The sequence below is a fragment of the Macaca fascicularis genome, chromosome 3 (assembly GCF_037993035.2).
Source record: "Macaca fascicularis isolate 582-1 chromosome 3, T2T-MFA8v1.1".
NCBI classification, from domain to species: domain Eukaryota; kingdom Metazoa; phylum Chordata; class Mammalia; order Primates; family Cercopithecidae; genus Macaca; species Macaca fascicularis.
In genome coordinates this window covers 108,619,195-108,640,684 of record NC_088377.1, presented here as the reverse complement: position 1 = coordinate 108,640,684, position 21,490 = coordinate 108,619,195, and the positions used below count along the sequence as shown (strand labels likewise).

The 21,490-nt window shown below is 37.7% G+C and overlaps 1 protein-coding gene across 1 annotated transcript in view; it reads left to right on the top strand.

Annotated features, from left to right (window-relative positions):
- The window catches only part of DNAH11 (dynein axonemal heavy chain 11), a 385,830-nt gene that overhangs the window by 60,955 nt on the left and 303,385 nt on the right, over positions 1–21,490 (top strand). Inside the window, exons 19-25 of the mRNA XM_065542209.2 lie at positions 3,728–3,844; positions 3,968–4,054; positions 14,462–14,620; positions 15,536–15,619; positions 16,956–17,114; positions 19,970–20,092; positions 20,834–20,956. Of these exons, the coding sequence (XP_065398281.1) occupies positions 3,728–3,844; positions 3,968–4,054; positions 14,462–14,620; positions 15,536–15,619; positions 16,956–17,114; positions 19,970–20,092; positions 20,834–20,956 (852 nt within the window). The remainder of the gene's footprint in view (positions 1–3,727; positions 3,845–3,967; positions 4,055–14,461; positions 14,621–15,535; positions 15,620–16,955; positions 17,115–19,969; positions 20,093–20,833; positions 20,957–21,490) is intronic.

Here is a 21,490-nt window from a genome sequence, read left to right as displayed (position 1 = left end):
CTGTATGAGTTCATCTTTTCTGCTTGCCTTGGCAAGTTTGTTAATGTCTGAGACCACACTTCCTTTTGGTAAAATATGCCTCATGATCGCTCATTTAAACAATTTCTCTATACTCGCTCCCATCAATTTCTGTTTTTTTCTTTTTTTATTGAGGTGAAATTTACTATTCAGATAACATATAAAAGTAACCATTATAAAATGTACAATTTAGTACAATATTGTGTAACTACCACCTCTATCTAGTTCCAGAAATTTTCATCACTCCCAGAAAGAAATCCCATACCACTTCTCTGTCTCTCCCCATTATCCTCCTCCATGCCCTGCCAAGCCCTGCCAAGCCCTACCCACCAACCCTTGGCAATTGCCAATCTATTTCTGCCTTTATGGGTTCATTTACTCTAGATGTTTCCTATAGATGGAATCATACAATATGTGACCTATTTTGTTAGGCTTCTTTCACTTGGTATAATGTTTTCCAGGTTCATTCACATTGTAGCATGTATCGGTACTTCATTTCTTTTTATGGCTGAATAACATTCCATTGTATGTCCATACCACCATTGGCTTATCCACTCATCTGTCAATGGACATTTGGGTTGTTTCCATCTTTGGGCTATTGTCAATAGTGCTGCTGTGAACATTGGTGTGTATTTATTTGAGTATCTGTTTTCAATTCTTTTCAGTACACTTAGGAGTGGAATTGCTGGGTAATCTGGTAATTCTATATTTAACTTTTTGAGCCATTGCCAAGCTATTTTTCACAGTGGCTGTTTTGTTTTATATTCTGTCATTTTGCTTTGTGAGGATTAAATGCAGCAGGGTATTTACAAGTGTTCTCTTGACTATAAAGACTATGAGAATTACTGTATGTGAATTGTTAAATTCTATTTAAGTATGAAACTGCCCTTATAGCTTGCAAGCCAGTTAGACATGGAGCAAGATGACAAGTTCTAGACAGATAGATACATAACAAGACCAAGAGATAAAACAGTCACAATAGAAGCAACTATAAATATTTCTTGTTTCTAGGAAGACTTATATATTCCTTGAATCAGATGTTGAACCTTAAACTATATATCATAGAGGAAGTAGTCATAACATAAGTAATTGATGAGGGAAGTTTAGATATGGCCTCCAGAATTTGTATTATAAAAGTTTAGTTCACTACTTCAGGTGATGGTAGTATTTGAAAGTATTAGGCTTTTCAACATTTCAGAAGCAGGGTACAATTTTAGCTGTGTGTCAGTAATTTAGACTTGTCAGGAGGAAAAATAAGATTCATGGGTGGTATGTGGTGTATTTGGAGGGTGACGGGGCCCAATTTTATTTTAATTTAAGCAACTTCAAGTGATAGTTACTTTCAGTTTCTCCTTTATTATTATGAGAAGTCATAACATTTTCCAAATAGTTGTCTATGCTTAGTTCTGTGTGAAAACACCCTAAAGTCTGGCTGTGCCTATTAAGAGTTGAAGTATTACTTCCTTAGAGTCATGGGGACTCACCACCAGCAAGATGATCTTTCTCTTGGTGGAGCATCTCTTCAGTCTTTTGCCTCTTTTCATTGCTGTTACACCCGCTTTAAATTTAATTTAAGCTCTTGTTACTTCTCACCTCCCAGCAATAGCTCCTTAATGCATCCCATTCTCCCTCACACCTCACCCACAATATACTCTGAAACAAGATGAATTCTAATCTGCAGGACTTATCCAGTCCTTTTTCTCTTCAGAAACCTTCACTAACTGCCCCTAACTTCCCGAATGCTGTCCAGCTTCCATAAGAGCTCACACACTCACACCATCCTATATTGGTCGTCATACCTCAAGGGATCTCACCCTAATCTCTGCCTGTTGAAACCTAGTCATTTCGTTAAGCCTCAGTTTCAATGTTACCTCCTCCTTGAGTGGATCATCTGACTTCAAGAGGCTTTGGAGATCATCTGATCTTTTGGGTTTCAAGAAAATTTATTTTTATCAAGTAAAACTTGTTTGGGATCCCCAAATATAAAGCAGATTTGCTGTGTTTGAAGAGGGATAAGGGGGCATGAGCTCATGGATGTAACTTCTTCCTGGCTTCCCAGCCATGGCCTCTGAGGGACTCCATGGAATACTTAGGTTCCATGGAATGGAATTGGAAATGCAAAGTGAGACTCTGTACAGAGGGAGAATGCAGAGTTTTGATGAGAAGCCACAAGAGGGAAGGACAAGGGGGTTTAGTGCCCAGGTCCCTTGTTTCCTGAGCTAGTTTGGTATTCCTGTCATGTCACCATATTGTCTTCCAGCTGTTTTGATTCCATAACACATAGACATCCTGATAGTTAACACATTTTGTTGTGTAGAATAGTTACTGTGTGTGCCTCCTGCTCACTCTGACAGATTATAAAACAATTTAAATCAGAGAATGTGTTTTGCCTTTTTAGCACCCTGTTCGCCACACAAATAGTATTTAGACTTAGCACAGTGCGTTCTTCATAATTGGCAGTTACTGAATCATTCATCAAATATTTATTGAGGGTTACAAAATAGTCTTTAGAACCTTTGAGTTTTGCACTTCAGCTACACAGGTAGAGTTCCATCACTATGGGTGGTTTTGTATGACAAAACAATTTCAGTGTCCCAGGAGATGACCCAGAGGAACAGTGCTTTGTTAGCTGGGACACAAGGAATGCTTTTCAGCAGTAATTATGCCCCATGCATGGCTCCTCAAAGAAAATAACTTGATTTTGTCCTATTTGCATTGTAGGCAGGGAGAGCAGAGTTGAGTTGGTACCTGAACTATTTATTGTGTCTTTTGTCCTACATAGAGTAGGAATTCACCTTTCTTCCGTTTGCCTCTTCTCCCTTCAAAAACTCCTAGTCCCCTAAAATAAACCCAACCTCAATCCTCAAACTCTCCAACAAGAAGGAGAATGTACAGAGCTTTGGGAGCTGGAGAAAAGCTGAGGATGAGATTGATTCACATTTTCATCCTTGCCCAGCATTTTCAAAGCATCTTTTTTTTTCACTTGCTAAATTACTAAATATGGCTGGCTTCCATTTCTAGTTGTTAGAGATCAACAAAGTCATTTCCAGAGCACTTTAATTTTATTCCCACAGCAGCAAAGCAATTGGGTGATTTGTGTTTATTTTAAAAAGATTTCCATGGATTCTGAGATGAAAACAGTTCTGGTACATGTTTTGGAGTTCTGAACCCAGCAGTGCCAGTGAATCAGCCTGTACTGCAGCCCTGGTTCTAAGCCTTTTCATCACTTTCATCCTTTTTTTTTTTTTTTTCTTTTCATAAACTCATTATGTAAGAATGAAGAGATGTCATGGGTTAGTGTAAAGAAATTAGAATCATTTACCTGGGCATGGTGGCTCATGCCTGTAATCCCAGCACTTTGGGAGCCAGAGGCAGGTGAATCGCTTGAATTCACTAGTTCAAGACCAGCCCAGACAACATGCTGAAACCCTGTCTCTACAAAAAATATGAAAATTATCCAGGCATGTTGGTACCTGCCTGTAGTTCCAGCTACTGGGGAGGCTGAGCTGGGAGGATTACTTGAGCCTGGGAGGCGAAGATTTCAGTGAGCTGAGATCATGCCAGTGCACTCCAGCCTAGGGGATAGAGCCAGACCTCATCGCAAGAGGAAAAAGAAAAAAAAAGAAAGAAATTAGAGTAATTTAATCCTATAGGGTTGATTTGTTTTAGGAATTGAAGTAATTTCTCATTTGTACCTTTGCTTTTGCAGGAATTACCTGAAAGATGGGAAACTACCAAAAAGGTCGCAGCAGCTGTCAGACAGGAAGTCTCGCCTCTCCATAATGCGGAAGTCACTCTTATAAGGAAAAAATGTATTTTGTTTGACGTAAGCTAGTTACCAAGTTTTTGCTTTAAGAAAGGTTTTACAACGATAATTGAAGTATTTGTTTGAAATTCACTTTGTTTTTTTTGTTTTTTTTGTTTTTTTTTGTTTTTTTGCACTGATCAGGGAAAGCAGGCCGAGTTCAGAGAGAGATTCAGATGCTATGCCCCTCTTGGATTTAATGCAGAAAATCCATACACAGCACTTGATAAGGTAATACAGATCTCAAATATCCTATGTGCCTTAAAATAGCTACTTTAAAAAATGTAAGTTTAGACACAAAATACTGCCACATTTTGTCTCTATTTTGCTGTAATAGGAATTGATTTATTTAAAACCCAGTTATAAGCAATTTCCCCTTAAGTAAATTGTATTGTATTTCAAATCATGCCTCCCAAAACCACCATCATCATTGTATTAGGGTTCTCTAGAGGGACAGGATTAATAGGATAGATGTATATATGAAAGGACGTTTATTAAGGAGTATTGACTCACACCATCACAAGGGGAAGTCCCACAGTAGGCTATCTGCAAGCTGAGGAACAGGGAAGCCTCTCTGAGTCCCAAAATCTCAAAAGTAGGGAAGCCAACACTGCAGCCTTCAGTCTGTGGCCAAAGGCCCCAGAGTCCCTAGCAAGCCCCTGGTGTAGGTCCAAGAGACCAAAAGTTGAAGAACTTGGAGTCCAATGTTCGAGGACAGGAAGCATCTAGCATGGGAGAAAGATGGAGGCCAGAAGACTCAGCCAGTCTAGGCCTTCCACGTTCCTCTGCCTGCTTTCTCCTAGCTGTGCTGGCAGCTGATTGGATGGTACCCACCCAGATTGAGGGTGGGTCTGCCTCTCCCAGTCTACTGACTCAATTGTTAATCTCCTTTGTCAACACCTGCACAGACACACCCAGGAACAATACTTTGTATCCTTCAATCCAATCAAGTTGACACTCAGTATTAACCATCACAATCATCGTAGTAATCATACTAGAGAGAGTAACAACTACTACTATTTTTTGAGTCCTTACTATATGTCAAGAATTTTGTTAAGCATATGACTTACATTATTTCTTTTAAATTCTCACAGTCTCCTTATGATATGGCTTATATTACTTTTCCTATTTCAAATAAAAAAACAAACTTGTGGCCGGGTACAGTGGCTCACACCTGTAACCCAGGCACTTTGGGATTCGAGGCAGGCGTATCACGAGGTCAGGAGATCAAGACCATCCTGGCCAACATGGTGAAACCCTGTCTCTACTAAAATACATATTAAAAAAAAAAAAATTAGCCGGGCGTGGTGGTGGGTGCCTGTAATTCAAACTACTCAGGAGGCTGAGGCAGGAGAATCGCTTGAACCCGGGAGGTGGAGGTGCAGTGAGCCGAGATTGCGCCACTGTACTCCAGCCTGGTGACAGAGCAAGACTTCATCTCAAAAAAAAAAAAAAAAAAAAAAAAAAAAAGGCTTGTATAATTAAGTAATTCCTTACAGATTTCTGTTAGTAAGTGACAGAACTAGGATTAACATTCTGGCTATCTAAACTTTTCTTTTTTTTTTAATCAGAAATTTTAAACACTATACCCCTTCTCTTGTGATTCTTTTACTTATAACTTTTAACCATAGTCAAGGAAGCCCATAACTTATACTTAACCCTGGACATGAAGATTGTTGAGTCATTCAATCCTAGTTTATAATGAGCAACTGTACTTTATTATAGTTGACTATAAGAATGAATATGGTGGGCAAAGAATCCAAATGATAAGTAATTCACAGAACACTTAAAAAGATGTTTTAAAATTTTGTTAGAAAAATGGTGTCTTTGTTTCTCTAAGAACTTTACCTAGCAACCAAAATAAGAAAATAATTGTGTGAAGTTTAGATTTAGGAGCTGGGCACCTTTCTGTGTTGCTCATCTAGCCTGTCATCCTGAATTCACTTCATGCTGGAGATAGTCTTAACTCCTTCGCCGGGTGCAGCTGACAGAGCCCTTACCTCTCTTTCCAAATTTTGGGTTGAATTTAGATTTAATTGCTTTAAACTTATTCAGAAAACACCATTCTATAGCATCATGTTGCCTCTTTCACTTGGCAGAAGGAAATTGGTTAACATATTCATTGAAAAGGGAGTAGGTTAGAGTATGCTAATATACTTGGTTTTATTTTTTATTTTTTTAAGATTATGTCTAAATTGCAGGTGGTCTGAACAGATTGTGGATGGGGAAACGTTTTTACTTGACTAACCAACATGCTGTATGTAAACATTTACTACAGTTATTTATTGAATTTTATCATGTTCCTGCTATACTATAACAGCATATAGTTACATATTGAAAAGTCAGAGATGCTTATGCTTGTAACTACAGGAATATTTTGAATGTAGTAGGGCTGGGTGAACTTTTTCTTAAAGTCATGTTGTTGGTGTATTTGTTCAGCAGACATATCTAATGTTAATCTAGTTAGACTCAGCGAAAGTCGTATGAATTCTTGCTCTGGGCTGGTATAGTGGACCCTGGTACTGAAGGCATCTCAGTCCACAAGACAGAAACCACTGACTTTCCACAAATAAGGGGAACAGTGCAGTGAATCCCTCCCTTTAAAATGAGGCTCGGTGGTAAAGTGCTACCTTTTCTTCACAGCCAAAGATATAGTAACCATCTAATAACCAGCTAAATTAACATAACTGGATATTTCTTCCTTTCCTTTCCTTTCCTTTTCCTTTCCTTTTCTTTCTTTGACAGAGTCTTGCTCTGTTGCCCAGACTGGAGTACGGCAGCATGATCTCAGCTCACTACAACCTCTGCCTCCCAGGTTCAAGTGATTCTCCTGCCTCAACGTCCCAAGTAGCTGGGACCACAGACAGGCACGCATCACCACACCTGGATAATTTTTGTATTTTTGGTAGAGACGGGGTTTTGCCGTGTTGGCCAGACTGGTCTTGAACTCCTGACCTCCAGTGATCTGCCTGCCTCAGCCTCCCAACGTGCTGGGAATATAAGCGTGAGCCACTGTGCCTGGCCATAACTGGGTATATATTTCTAGGAATAATGGAATTAGTATACATAATAGGAAAAAAAATGATTAAAAAATAAATCAAAGGGATATTGACTTTGGAGATTATGGTAGACCAGACATTTTGAAAAGCCCTCTTTCACAAAACAGATGCTGAACACATACTCACAAATGTGTAATTTTTAATCTATTGCTGAGCTCACAAGAACATAAGACAAATCTCTAAAGGACAAGAAAAAGTAGAGGCAAATGCTGAAGCCTGTGCTGCTGTAGTGAAAATGAAAATATCAGAAGTCTAGAACTATGAGATTAAGTTTCTCATGGAGAAATAGAAGATGCTCTTAAGGGTGATACCCTCATTGGAGAGTGAGCTAGGGAAGGTCTGCAGCCTGCAAAGGAAGCCTATGAGTCTCTATGGGTCTTCACTAATGCTCAGAGTAGGGTGAAAAAAACAGAAAATGATGCTCTGGGAGTTTGTTAACATATTCCTGTTCTCACAAGGGTCTATGGTCCAGTTTTATACTACCCGTATGATTAAGGAATTTCTAAGCCAGGAAATTGAAATGGTTACAAGTATCTTCCTAGCAACTAGTAGAAGCAAACCTAAATCATCTCTGGAAAAAAGCACTCTCATTCAGTCTCTTTAGGGGGTCCAACAGATTAAGTTCAGTCAAATATGAGTCCACAATAAAACAATAAACACACCATTACACATAAGAGTCGGTTGAAATAAACTACAGATATGGATCCATACAAAGCTTTAGATATTAGAAGGAAATAAAAGATAATATTGAAAAAAATGAGCAAGTTCTCAGTTTTGAGACTATCAACAGTGATCAGTTGAATTTGAAAAAGGGCCAGATACTTATGAAAATGAAAAATGCAGTTGTGAAAAAAAATACAACTCAGCAGATGGGTTAAAGAGCTCATTAAAATTGGAAAGAGAATTAGTGAAATACAAATTACATTGGAAGAAATCACTTAGAATGCAGGAATAGGTGTAAGGAGATGGAAAATATAAAAGAGCTTAAAGGACACACAGAAGTTAGAATGCCATCCAACTCTTCTATTGGTACTTCCTGGAAAAGAGAATGAACAGAATATAGTCTGCAAGACAATAGCTGAGACTTTTAAAGACTAGTTGTGATGGTTAAGTTTAGGTGTCAACTTGACTAGATTAAGGGCTACCTACAGAGCTGGTAAAACATTATTTCTGGGTGTGTCTGTGAGGACACAGCAGAGACTGGTTTGTGAGTTGGTGGACTGAGTGGGGAAGATCCACCTGCAGTGCGGGTGGGCATTGTCCAATTGGCTGGGGGCCCAGATAGAAGAAAAAGGCAGAGGAGAGGCAAATTCACTGTCTCCCCTGGAAAAGGAATACTTTTCTCCTGGTCTTGGACATCAGAATTCCAGTGTCCCTGGACTTTGGACTCCTGGACTTGAACCTACAGCCCCCCACCTTCAGCATCTGGTGCTTAGGCCTTTGGCCCCAGACTGAGGATTGTACTATCAGCTTTCCTGGTTCTGAGGCCTTTGAACTTGCACTGAGCCACACTACTGGATTTCCAGCTTGCAAATGGCTTATTGTGAGACTTCTCAGCCTTCATAATCGTGTGAGCCAATACCCCTAATAAAACTTCCCTCATATATCTATTTGTTTTTCCCTGTTGGGTCTATCTTTCTGGAGAACCGTGACTATTACACTGGTCAAAACATGAATCAATAGATTCAGGAAATTCACTGACTCCCAACCAGGATAAATACAAAGACTGCATCTAGACACATCACAGTGAACTGCAGAATACCAAAAGCAAAAAGATTTTCAAAGCAACCAGATAGAAAAGACTGGTCACTTGTTAGAAATGATGATTAGGCGAAGGGCATGCTTCTCATTAGCAAAAATGAGAGCCAGAAGGTAGTGGATGATGTCTTTCAATTCTACTGGGAAAAATTATATCTCAATAACAGTGAAATGAAGATATTTCAGGTAAACAAAAATGTAACATATTTACCACCAATAAGCCATCACTAAAATAGCTCTAGTTATTTATAGTGAACCATCACTAAAATAGCTCTAGTTATTTATAGTGATGAATAACTAGTTTTACTCCAAACAATGCCAAATTTGGTTCTTAGAAAAGACTAACTCTGTGGACAAACCTCTGGTGAAATCATCAAGGGAAAAACAGAAAAAAAGGAAAATTAACAGTATTAGAATAAAATAGGGAATGATTGTACAGAAACAGCAGACATTCAAAAATATAGAGCACTATTAACAAGAAGCTTAAAACCTTAAACAAAATGGATAAATTTTTAGAAAAATAGAATTTACCAAATTCTGTGCTGGAGTGAAGTAGAGCTGAGACCGGAGTTGGGCCTTCTATGGCAGAGGGTAGTCAGGGGTGAAGGCCAAATTGAGCTGATTTTCCTGTTGCTGCTAGGAGGAGGCCTGCTAGTGGAAGGAGATTTAAGTTGGAATTTAGGGCTAATATTTGTTGAAAGTCTCATGAGTTGCAATGTAGGAGAAATCATGTTATGGCTAGGATAAGACCAATGTCACCAATGCGGTTGTATAGGATTGCTTGGATGGCTGCTGTATTGGCATCCGTTCGAGCGTGTCATCAGCTGATTAGGAGAAAGGATATAATTCCTACGCCTTCTCAGCCGATGAAGAGTTGGAAAAGGTTGTTGGCGGTGACTAGAATTAGTATGGCAGTGAGGAAAATAAGGAGGTATTTGAAGAACTGGTTGATGTTTGGGTCTGAGCTTATGTACCATAGTGAGAATTCTATAATGGACCAGGTAATGAATAGTGCGATTGGAATGAATATTATGGAGAAGTAATCTAGTTTAAAGCTTAATGTTAGATTTAATGTTTGGGTTATTACTCAATGTCAACTCCAAATGGTTGTTTCTTGGTTTAAGAAGATGTATAAAGTTGTTGAAGGAAGACTAGTAATAAAAGCATATATTACGGTTATTTTCACATAGTTTGGGTATGAGCATTTTTTGCTGGGATTAATGAGGGTGGCAAAAATTGGAAGAGTTAGGGAGATGAGGGTTGTTATCGTAATAGGAGTGTACATGGTTATTACTTTTATTTGGAGTTGCACCAATATTTTTGGCTCCTAAGGCCAATGGATGGCTGTCATCCTTTAAAAGTTAAGAAAACTGTAATTTTAAGTACGGAGACATGGATTAGCAGTCCTTGCGAGTTTTCTTGGTAAATAAGAAGTGGTAGCTTCTATAGTTAGATTCACAGTCTAATGTTTTGATTAAACTATATTTACAGGAAGTAAACCCTAGAATGATGTTGGGGTTGAGGGATAGGAGGATAATTGGAGCAAGGTGTATGAATATTAATATGTTTTCTCGTGTGAAGGGGGGTTTTATGTTAATTATGTGGTGTGTAAGTGTTCCTCGTTGTATTGTGATGAATATGTGGAGAGAGTAGAGAGCTGTGATTAGTATGTTAAGTCCTGTTAGTATGATGGTAATATGGGATCAGGAAAATGAGGTTGCGATTACGAAGAGCTCGCCTAGTAGATTGATAGTGGGGGGTAGGGCAAGGTTAGTAAGGTTTGCTGTGAATCATCAAAAGGCTATTAGTGGGAGTAGGATTTGGAGTCCTCGGCATAGTAGTATGATACGGCTGTGGGTACGTTCATAGTTTGAATTAGCTAAGCAGAAATATATGGAGGAGGTGAGTCCATGGGCAACTATAAGGATGGTTGCGCCAGAGAAGCTTCAGGGGGTTTGAATAAGGGAGGCTACAATTACTAGGGCTATGTGACTTACAGAAGAATATGCGATGAGTGATTTTAGATCTGTTTGTCGGAGACATGTTGAGCTTGTTATGATTATGCCTCATAGGGATAACATGAGGAATGGGTAGGCTATGTTTTCTGTTAAGGGGTTAAGAATGGAAGTGAGTCGTATTATGCCGTAGCCACCTAGTTTTAGGAGTACTGCGGCAAGAACTATTGATCCTGCAATAGGGGCTTCAACATGAGCTTTGGGAAGTCATAGGTGTAGACCATATAGGGGTATTTTTGCCATAAAAGCTATTATACATGCTAGTCAGGTAAAGTCGTGGGATCAGGTGGTTGTTAGTTTTTGGTCTGTGAGTGTTAGTAGTATAATATTTAATGAGCCTGTGTTGTTGTAGGTATGGTTTAGTATGATGAGTAGGGGTAGGGAGCCGGTTAGCGTGTAGAATAGAAAATATGTGCTTGCGTTGAGAGGTTCTGTTTGGTTTCCCCATTTAGTGATGATAATTATGGTAGGAATAAGAGTAGTTTCAAATAGGATGTAGAATATAATTAGTTCTGTAGCCATGAATGTCAGAATTAAAGTGATTTGTAGAAAAATTATTATGGAAAGGTAAAGTTTTTTTTGTGATGGGGGTTCGTTGCATAGGTGATATTGGCTCGCTATAATCATGAGAGGTAGGATTCAGGCAGTTAGCGTTAGGAGGGGTGTTGTTAGTGGGTCAGAGGATAAGTAGGTTGAATGATTAAGGAGGTTGCTGTTGGTTTGGTTGAAGAATAATAGGGGAATGAGGCTGACAGCTAGGCTGTATATGGTCAAGTTGATTCAGATTATATTATTTTTGGAAAGTCATGTTATAGGCAGTAGTATGGTTGTGGGAATAATTATTTTTAGCATTGAAGCAGGCTTAGGTTGTGGATATAATCTAATCCGTATGTATTGGAGATTGAGATTAGTAAGGCAAGACCTACTGCTGCTTCGCAAGCGGCAAATACTAGCAGGATAATGGGTATGATGTTGATTAGAGGGAAGTGTATGTTCGAGGCAATAAGGGCAACTATGATAAAGAGTGATATCATTATTCCCTCTAGACAGAGGAGAGAAGCTACTAGGTGTGAGCGGTAGGTTAATATGCCTAGGAGTGAAATGGTAAATGCTAGTATAATGTTTATATAGGTGTTTATATAGGTCTCAGTAAATCTGAGTAGTCATATAACTATTCAAACTTAGCCAGCACGAAAATAAAAAGAAAAATATTAACCAGTTATTAAAACACGGAAAAAAAAAAGTTTCAAAAGAGAGACTAAGAAGCCCTGATGGCTTTACAGGTGAATCTTAAGAAGCTTTCAAGAAACATCCCATTCACAAGATTCCAGCAACCTGAAGAAGAATGAACACTCAAAAATTATTTTATGAAGCATGTCTGATTTTTATAAACCCATAGTATAAGAAAGGAAAAAAATATAGATCAGTCTTTCTCATGTACATGTAGATACAAACATACGAAACAAAGCAATCAAATACCAATATACAAGTTTTCATTTAAGGAAAATAAGTTTCACTTAACATTAGAAAATCAGTATAATTAATTGCATTAACAAATTAGGAAGAAAAAATCATATGATTATCGCAAGAAATGCCAAAAGAACATTAGCTATCATTCAACATTCATTCATGATAGAAACACTTAGAAGACATTTTTTACCTAATAAAAGAATTAAACCTCTACGTAAAATACTATACGATAGGGAACATGAAAGTTCCTAGTAGCATTAGTAATAAGGGTGAAATATAGGAAAAGCCAATGACTATTAGAAGTAAAAAAAAAAGTGCATATTCATATAATGTAGTACTGTGCAGTAGTGGAAATGAGCTTCACACACATCATCGTGAATATATAAGTGAACATAAATATCAATTGAAACGTGACATATGTAGTAAACTACATTTCACAAACATAAATTTTAATATCTAGCATTTAGCAGTACATTAATGTGAAAATATAAAAATTAGACTATTACATAAAAAATTAGGTTTTGTGGTTAAATAGTAGGGAAAAGGGATAAAATTGAGAAAGGCATTAAAAATTATTAGTCATATTTCTTAGGCTAGATGGGGAGCAAACTCATATCTTTTTATGTGTATAAAATGTTTCATAATAAAACATTTTAAAACTAAGAATTGCAGTTCTTGTTTGTGAAGATATAACTTGTGAAAATGAAAGCAGGATACTAATATTCTTCTTTACATAGTAGGAAATGAAGAGAGCAGAGCTGGGGTTGGGAAGATGTTAGGCAAGGGCAGAAAATTTCAGGAATAAGTTCACAAGACTTCTTGTACAACATGGTGACTATAGTTAATAGCAACATATTGTATTTTGAAAATTGCTGAGTACATTTTAAGTGTTCTTACCATAAAAAGTATGAGATGATGAGGTATGTGAGGTAATGCATATATTAATTAGCTCTATAGAGCCATTTCACAATATATAGATTTGTTTTGTTTTGTTTTGTTGAGACAGAGTCTCACTCTGACCAGGCTGTAGTGCAGTGGCACGATTTCAACTCACTGCAGCCCCAACCTTCCCTGGTCTCAGGTCATTCTCCCACCTCAGCCTCCCGAGTAGCTGGGACTACAGGCACATGCCACCATGCCCAGCTAATTTATTTTTATTTTTATTTTTTTGCACTTTTAATAGAGATGGGGTTTCGCCACATTGCCCATGCTGGTCTCAAACTCCTGGGCTCAAGTGATCCACTCACTATGACTTCCCAAAGTGCTGGGATTACAGGCATGAGCCACTGTGTCCGGTCTCGCAATTTCAAAGCATCATGTTGTACGTGATAAATATGTACAATTTTTATTTGTCAATTGAAAAAGAGTTGAAGGTTGATGGAACACAAAAGCATTAAGTATGGGTATTTAAAATTCAAAGAAACTGAAGCCATACAACTGTTGAATCTTGGGAGGAGGATGGGAGAAAATAGAAAGTGGAAAAACAAAGTCAAATCCTTCTTTTGCAAAGCCAGTAGTAACCTAATATAATGTCTAAATGTGATCAATCAAGAGAGAGCAGTTGAGCACAGAATTGGGAGTTACAGAAATAGCATCCGAAAGAATGAGAGTGAACCTGAAGGATTGCTTTCCTGCCTTGCAAATGCTCCTCTACACCTTGAACTTTTACCATGTAAACATAGTACCATTTTGTTAGTTAAAGATGAAAATTAAGAGTTGGTTCATCACAAAAGAAAAAACATGCCAGTATTTAAGTTTGGTGTAAAATGTAAACTGTTCTACATAGATGGCATATATAAGTGAACCTTGATAAAGATAGTCATATGGTGATGTTTTCATACTGGGCTGTGTTTTTAGCTTTGTGCTTTATTTCACAAATTCTCTTCAGTGCATTTGATATTATTGATAATCTGTAGGGTATTTTTTAAATCTGAAAGTTTTAATAAACAGTCATTATTAAAAAGATAATTCATTCTTACGTGGAAGTTTCTAGAGCCCCACCTTTTGTTCCTCAGAGAATTCCCCAGTTCTCAGTACAAAAACCAAGAGGAAAAATTGTATTCAGAGAAATCTGATGAGGAGGAAATTTTGCTAAAATACGTGTATAGGGAGAGTATTGTTAAGTTACTGTGTTGAATAGTAGTCTATTCTCACTTTGAGTAGCTGAGTTTGCTCTTCTAAAACCTTCTACATTTTGCCAATAATTATGCTGCAGATTTCTTTTTATTTTCCTTTTAAAAACAAAGATTGAAATGTGGAGATAACCAGAACTCCAGAACTGCGTGTCTTCTCTTTCTCTGGCAGTTTGTATGCAGGTGTTTATGTTCTCTCCTTAGGCAAATCAAGAGCTCGAGGCCTTAGAAGAAGAAATGTTGCAGATGCAAGAATCTACTCGTCTTTTTGAAGTGGCTCTTCCAGAGTACAAACAAATGAAACAGTGTCGCAAAGAAATAAAATTGCTCAAGGGACTGTGGGATGTCATCATTTATGTTCGAGTAAGATGTACTTTTTCAAAATCTGCTTTTTATTTAGTAGTTCTTTTATATATGCAGTTTGTAGAGCCTGGGCATTCTATTTGGGTTTTGTAATGCCTTGAAATATGTGGAAATTAGGTCCCCACCCCAGCCCCAAATTAGAATTCATATATCTCTGTTAGTGGATTATTATTCTTTGAATAGCAGTTGTTTTTATTTTTAGTTCAGGATGAAACTTTGTATAATAAGCTAACTGCCTCAAATCCTTTGGGGAGATTGTATAGAATATAAATAAAAATTAATATATAAATATATATTACACATGTAGTCATCTGTGCATACCAACTCATACATATACCTATGCTTATACTTACATGCCTGGGCATATACAAACAGACCCTTACTAGAAATAATTTGTATATGGTTAATTAAGTTAAAAACTTAAGTGAAAAAATAAGTTCTAGGGAATGAGGCATATTGCAACAAGCACTATAATCTTTTAAGGTAATTGAAAGCCATATAGAAATATAATTATAAAATATGGTCAAGAAATGGTTAATGAGAGTTTTGTTTATAATGGATGAAAATTTTCATGTGAAAGCTTATTACATGTAGAATTGTAAAAGTCTGTTATTTAATCTACTTATCAGTTTATTCAAAGTACACAGGATTAAGTGATAATGATGGTATGTGTATGGAATTTATCATCGCTACTAGAAATTAATATATCATAATGTTTTAGCCTTTAGTTTGACATGTTCTGACAACTTTTTTGTTTTGGTGATAGGGAAGTTTTGACAAGTGCAGTTAATATTTAAAAAATTGACTTTCCACTGGATGATAGAGTTACTGTGTATCATCAGTTTATATATTTTGCTGCAGAGACTTGCTTTCACCAAATGTTGTTGACACTTTTATCTGCTTTTGCGTTTTCAGAGAAGCATTGATAATTGGACTAAAACCCAGTGGAGACAGATTAATGTGGAACAGATGGATGTAGAACTCAGAAGGTTTGCCAAGGCGAGTTCCATAACTGTCTATTACAACAATTTATCTTTCTCAGCACCACCTCCTTCCATCTCCCCTAACCTAGTATCTGGTGTATTGGGCTGCATGTACTTATTTACTTCTAACAGAGTGATAACAGACAGTGTTTTTTTCACCCTTAGTCAGTTGCACTTCTAATCAAGCCTGCCTTTCTGTGAGTGAATTGATAGAAGCATATTAGGGTTAATGAATTTATGAGAAGCTACTCTAATTATGAGCTTCCTACAGCTTCCTAGAACAGAGAGGAACATTATCAGGGCCAAGGGGTCAGACTTCTGAAAGCTTTTGATTTCTTTACTTAGCAACCATAAACATTTTGTATCTGAAAAGGTACCTTTTGGTTCTGGAATTTGGGCAACTAATAGGAATATGCCACCTCTGGATTTATGTGGAATACTGTGATCTCTGTTCTTATTAATGACTCTGGTATCCCAAGGGAGCTCAACATATTACAGAACTGAGCCGATTGTAATTTGGTACTTACTGGACTTTGATATCTTTTCTGCATAGCAGTATGCCCTCTGAAGACAGAGCATCTTTGGATAAAGCCAGAATGCATATCAGTGAAAGGCAGTTAAAAGTGACAGGGCCATTTGCTTTTTTCCACCCCAGGGCTTCTTTGCTTCGGCTCCTACCCACTCTCGCCTGTATTTTCCCCTATGTTATGCCAGTCCCAAAGACCCAAACTAAAATGTCCCTTCATTCTTTTGGATGTCATGGGGTCACATTGCCCTTTATTTAGTGCTGAGTTCTAGTTATTTTCTTATGGGTTTTCTCATTCACAATTGCTGATGTCGTTCCTTGGGCTGAGAGGACCAGCCAAGTCAAGGGACCTATTTGGCATTTTAAGATGGTGAAATATTTAAGTTTCAGGAAACAGGCACTCAAAGGTAATCATCATTCCAAAGCTATTGTTTAAATGAGTCATGTATTCCGAAGGAGATCTTAGTAATCCAATAACAGTCTGTTTTCATTTATTTATGTTTATAGAGGAAACATTCTTTATTGCACGTGTCCTGTGAACTCTGTTACTTACCTGTGTTTCCTCATGGGACATTCAGTTAGATCTTGTGAATGAGAAAGCAATGTATCCAAGTGGCTTGTACATAGTAGACTTGCAATGTACAAATGAGTGGATCCCTTTCCGTTTCTCTGGTTTTGGTCCTTGGTCTAGGAGTTCAAATGCTTTCACTCTTTTCTAATCCGGGAGTTGGGAAATGTATGTTTATTCTTCCAAAGGAGGCAAATTATTAATATATACTTGTTGTTATATCTTTGGAGCCAGGTTTTATCCTCCACTTTTCTTTAGGAAATTGGGTCACTCAACAAGGAAGTCCGCATCTGGGATGCTTACACAGGCCTGGAAGGCACGGTTAAGGATATGACAGCCTCCCTGAGGGCCATCACAGAGTTACAGAGCCCTGCCCTCAGGGACAGGCATTGGCACCAGCTGATGAAAGCTATTGGGGTCAGTATGCTCGGTCTCACTAATTGAATATTTTTGTGACTGTGAAGTGTTACTTCTTGGTTTGCATCATCCAGGATGAAGTGTAATTTATGAAAAGGTCTCTAGTCAGACGTAGGAGATCAAGCTCTTTGAGGGGACCAGTGGTCTGGATGCCCAAGGTCCTAGTTCTTGCTCCCCTTTTTTCTCTTACTGGCTATGTGACCTTAAGCAAGTCACTTAACCTCTTTCATTTGAGTTTTGCTTTTTAGTAATCAAATGGGAAGGGATGCTATCTGCTCTTATACATTAGGGGTATCTTGCAAGGAATAAGTGAGATAATATGAAAACATTTTATAGAGCTAGCCATCTGGTGAGATGGCTGCAAAGAATCTTTCTATGGAAAGGGTCACAAAGCATAAAAGTGAATTTGTGGGAAAAAGGAATCCAAAATTGTGATTTCTTTTTCACCCATAATTCATTTAATAATGGTGCCTTTTTTTCATGGTCTTTTGATGATTTTGATTTTATTGCAGGGCATAAAGTGGTTTCTCATGTGTCCAGGCCACTTGAGCTTCTATTTTCTTGCCTTTCTATGTCTATTGAAAGCAAATATAACAACCTTATGCACTCTTCACGGAAGATGACCTTTATGAGTTTAAAATATATAAAAAGTCTAATATGTGTATGTTTTCATTAAGCAAATCAAGAGTTTGAGGGGCACACTGAAGAAAGACTCTCAGGATGTGAAGGGGTGTTGCAGAGTAGGAAAACGGGCAAGGGCATTGTGGAGAAGTGGGGACAGCCTGGGCTTTGTGGTTCTAACCCTAACACTTAGCAGCTCTGGAATCTGGGACAAGTTGCCTGTTCTTTATGACTCGGTTGGCCCTTTTATAAAATAAATATAATACTTCCCATGCAGACTGGGTGAACACATTGGAAATTTTATATATATGTGTGTATATATATACACACCCACACACATACACATACGTATATATAATATATAAAATATAGATGTACACACATATATACACATATATTTAAAACACACATATGCATACACATATATACACATAGTCATGCACTGCATAATGACATTTCAGTCAGTGCTGGACCACATGTACTATACTGGTCCCATAAAAAGATACTGTATTTTTACTGTAGCTTTTATATGTTTAAATATGTTTAGATACACAACTACTTAGCACTGTGTTATAATTGCCTGCAGTGTTCAGTAGCGTGCTGTATAGGTTTGTAGCCTAGGAGCATGGCATAAATGGCATAGCCTACTACACACCATCTACCCTAGTTGCATAGTAGGCTATGCTATCTAGGTTTGTGCAAGTTCACTCCATAGTGTTCACACAATGACAAAAATCACCTAACAATACATTCCTCAGAACATATCCCCATTGTTAAGTGATGATTGACTGTATATAAAGGACCTAGTATGTAGTAAGTGCTTAATAAATGGGTCTCTGAAGCTATTGTCACTATTGTATTTTTTATAGAGTCTTTTAGACATTGGCTATTTAGACTTTGTAATTAATTTGTGCATTCAGAAAATTTGTATCGAATCTTTGAATGTGTAGTAGATTATGTGCTCTGCTCCCCATCCCCTTCTCATATTTCTGCCCATAAAATTTTGTCTCAGCATAGCCTCTACTTGCCTGTGTTATGCCTTTTTGCCAGCTAGAAAAAGTCGCCTGCTCTGACAGACAATTTAGAAAAAGGCACCCTCCTCCAGGCTGTCCCCAGGACAGCAGAGCAGAGGCTGGATTCCATCTCCATTTGTCATCTGGGCTGGTGTCCATGTTCAGTACACAAATTGCACAACTAATCAGGGTGGTCCTATTACACATCTCTGCTCATTCCTTCTCAAGGGCAGACCTAGCTCCCTGGTCCCAGCAACTCTAGAGTGAGGCCAAAATTGACACAGAGATAGCCTGGCAAAACTCATCTGGTTTTCTCAGGACTTTCCAGGTTTTAGCACTGAAAGTCTTACATCCCTGAAATCCACTTGCTAGAAACCCCTCAGTCCTGAGCAAACGAGGGCGTTTGGTCCTCTTATGCAGAGGGATGGATGGTACTGAAGAATGTTAGAGGGTAGGGAGGGGCAGAGCAGACAGTGGCAGCGTCCCAGAAGCAGTTCTGGATATTCTTAGCAAAAGCAGGAAAGAAGATGGCTTTCCTGCAACCCTGTGGCTGTCTCAACTCTTCACTTTCAGGAGACATGAGTGAGTTTGGGTATGTCAAAGAGCTGAGGATGTCTTCAAGACCAAATATAGGGTAGGGAAGGGTAGTCAATGTGAGAGAAGAGGAGTCATTGTCACAAGGCAATGTGGAAATGAGAATTATTTTTCACATGGTAAATATAAAGAATGACACTATGAGTAAGAGTATTTTTTGCCAATGAACTGAGATTAAATTAGTGGTAAAACTAGGTTAAATCACAGAAGCAGCTGGGAATTATGTTCAGTGAATAGGGTTCTTTAGGAAGAAAAGACAAATGAGCCACTATCTGATTCCTGGGATTTCAACCAAATTATAATAAATGAACAATGAGATTCTCTTTAAAAATGGGTTTTGTGGGCAAAGGAGCTAAGAAACGTGCTGACAAGGGAAAGATATGAAACAAAGAAAATAGGGTAGCACAAAAGTGACTAACCCTTGGCCCTTGCTTCTGGCAGGTGATGCCTCAGGAATTGTGAGTTAAAAAGGAATGTCTTAGATTGTCCACATCTTTCAAGACGAGAGATGTATTCAGCACCTGACTTGAGTATATTTTAGTTAGGATTCATTTTACCAGCCTTTAGGCAAAAGGAACCGTTAATGTATGTGGAATATAAAGTCTATCTTTTTTTCACCCCAATCAGGTCAAGTTTTTAATAAATGAAGCCACAACTTTGGCAGATTTGTTAGCACTGCAGTTACACAGAGCAGAAGATGATGTCCGAAGGATTGTGGACAAAGCAGTGAAAGAGCTGGGGACTGAGAAGGTAGTGTCCTTGGGCTGGGTCATTTCTACTTGGTTAATTTTGGGTATTTGCATAGAAGCCAACTTAGAGAAAAGTCCTTTTGATGTCATGGGAGCCTGGAGAGATGAGTCCCACTTTGTTCCTTGCTGTTCATTAGGTGTGGGATGAGCAGGAACTAGGATCATTCTAAGCCATAGTAAAACAGGAGGATTGGTCCTGTTGATGATGATGATTATAGCAGAAAATACTTACATATCCTTAATATAAATAAAGCCACTCTAAGTGCTTTATTTCTATTAACCCATTTAATCTTCTGAGGTAAGTAATAGTATCTCTATTTTACAGATGGGGAAACTGAGGTATACAGAGGTAATTAACTTACCTAGATTCACACAGAACACTGAGATTCACATTTAAGGCGTTAGCTATTTCATGCTGGCTAATTTGTAAATAATATCTACCACACATTTAGGTAATCATTTAAGTCCCTTCTTGCTCTCAAATTCTGTTTTGGTTAGGGATGATAAACACATTCAATAGAAGTTTGATATCCGTGTGATGCTCATTCCTTTGATGTGATAATATTCATTCTTCAAACCCCATCACTGTGAATTACTTGGAGGAAAAAACTGAAGCCAATAATATTTGATATCAGTTTGCATTTTTGAAAATCGAAAAATAATTAATTCCAGATAATAGCCTAGATGTTGATTCTCAATTAAATTTTGTGCACATTAATTAATTTATATTGTTGATTACTAGGTTATTAATGAAATCAGTCAGACCTGGGCAACCATGAAGTTTTCTTATGAAGTTCACTATCGAACAGGCATTCCATTACTAAAGTCTGATGAACAACTTTTTGAAACTCTAGAGCATAACCAAGTAAGATGGATATTTTTATTGCACATGTTTTTTAAATTTTATTTTTATTTAACAAATAATTGTATATATTTATAGGGTAGAATGTGATATTTTGATACATGTTTACAATGTGAAGTGATTAAATCAGTCTCACATACTTAACATTTTTTTTTTTGTGGTGAAACACTTAAAATCTCCTTTAGGAATTTTGAAACATACAATGTGTTGTTATTTATTATAGTCACCAACTGTGAAATAGATCACTAAAGCTTATTTCTCCTGTCTAACTGAAAATTTGTACCCTTTGATCAACAGCTCCTCTTTCCCCCTCCCCCAGGCTCTGGTAACCATCATTCTACTCTCTATGAGTTCAACTTTTTTAGATTTCATGTATAAGTGACATCATGCATTATTTGTCTTTTTGTTCCTGGCTTATTTTGCTTAGCATAATGTCCTTTAGGGTCATCCATGTTGTTGCAAATCAGGATTTTCTTCCTTTTAAAGGCTGGGTGGTATTCCATTGTGTTTATATACCACATGTTCTTTATCCATTCA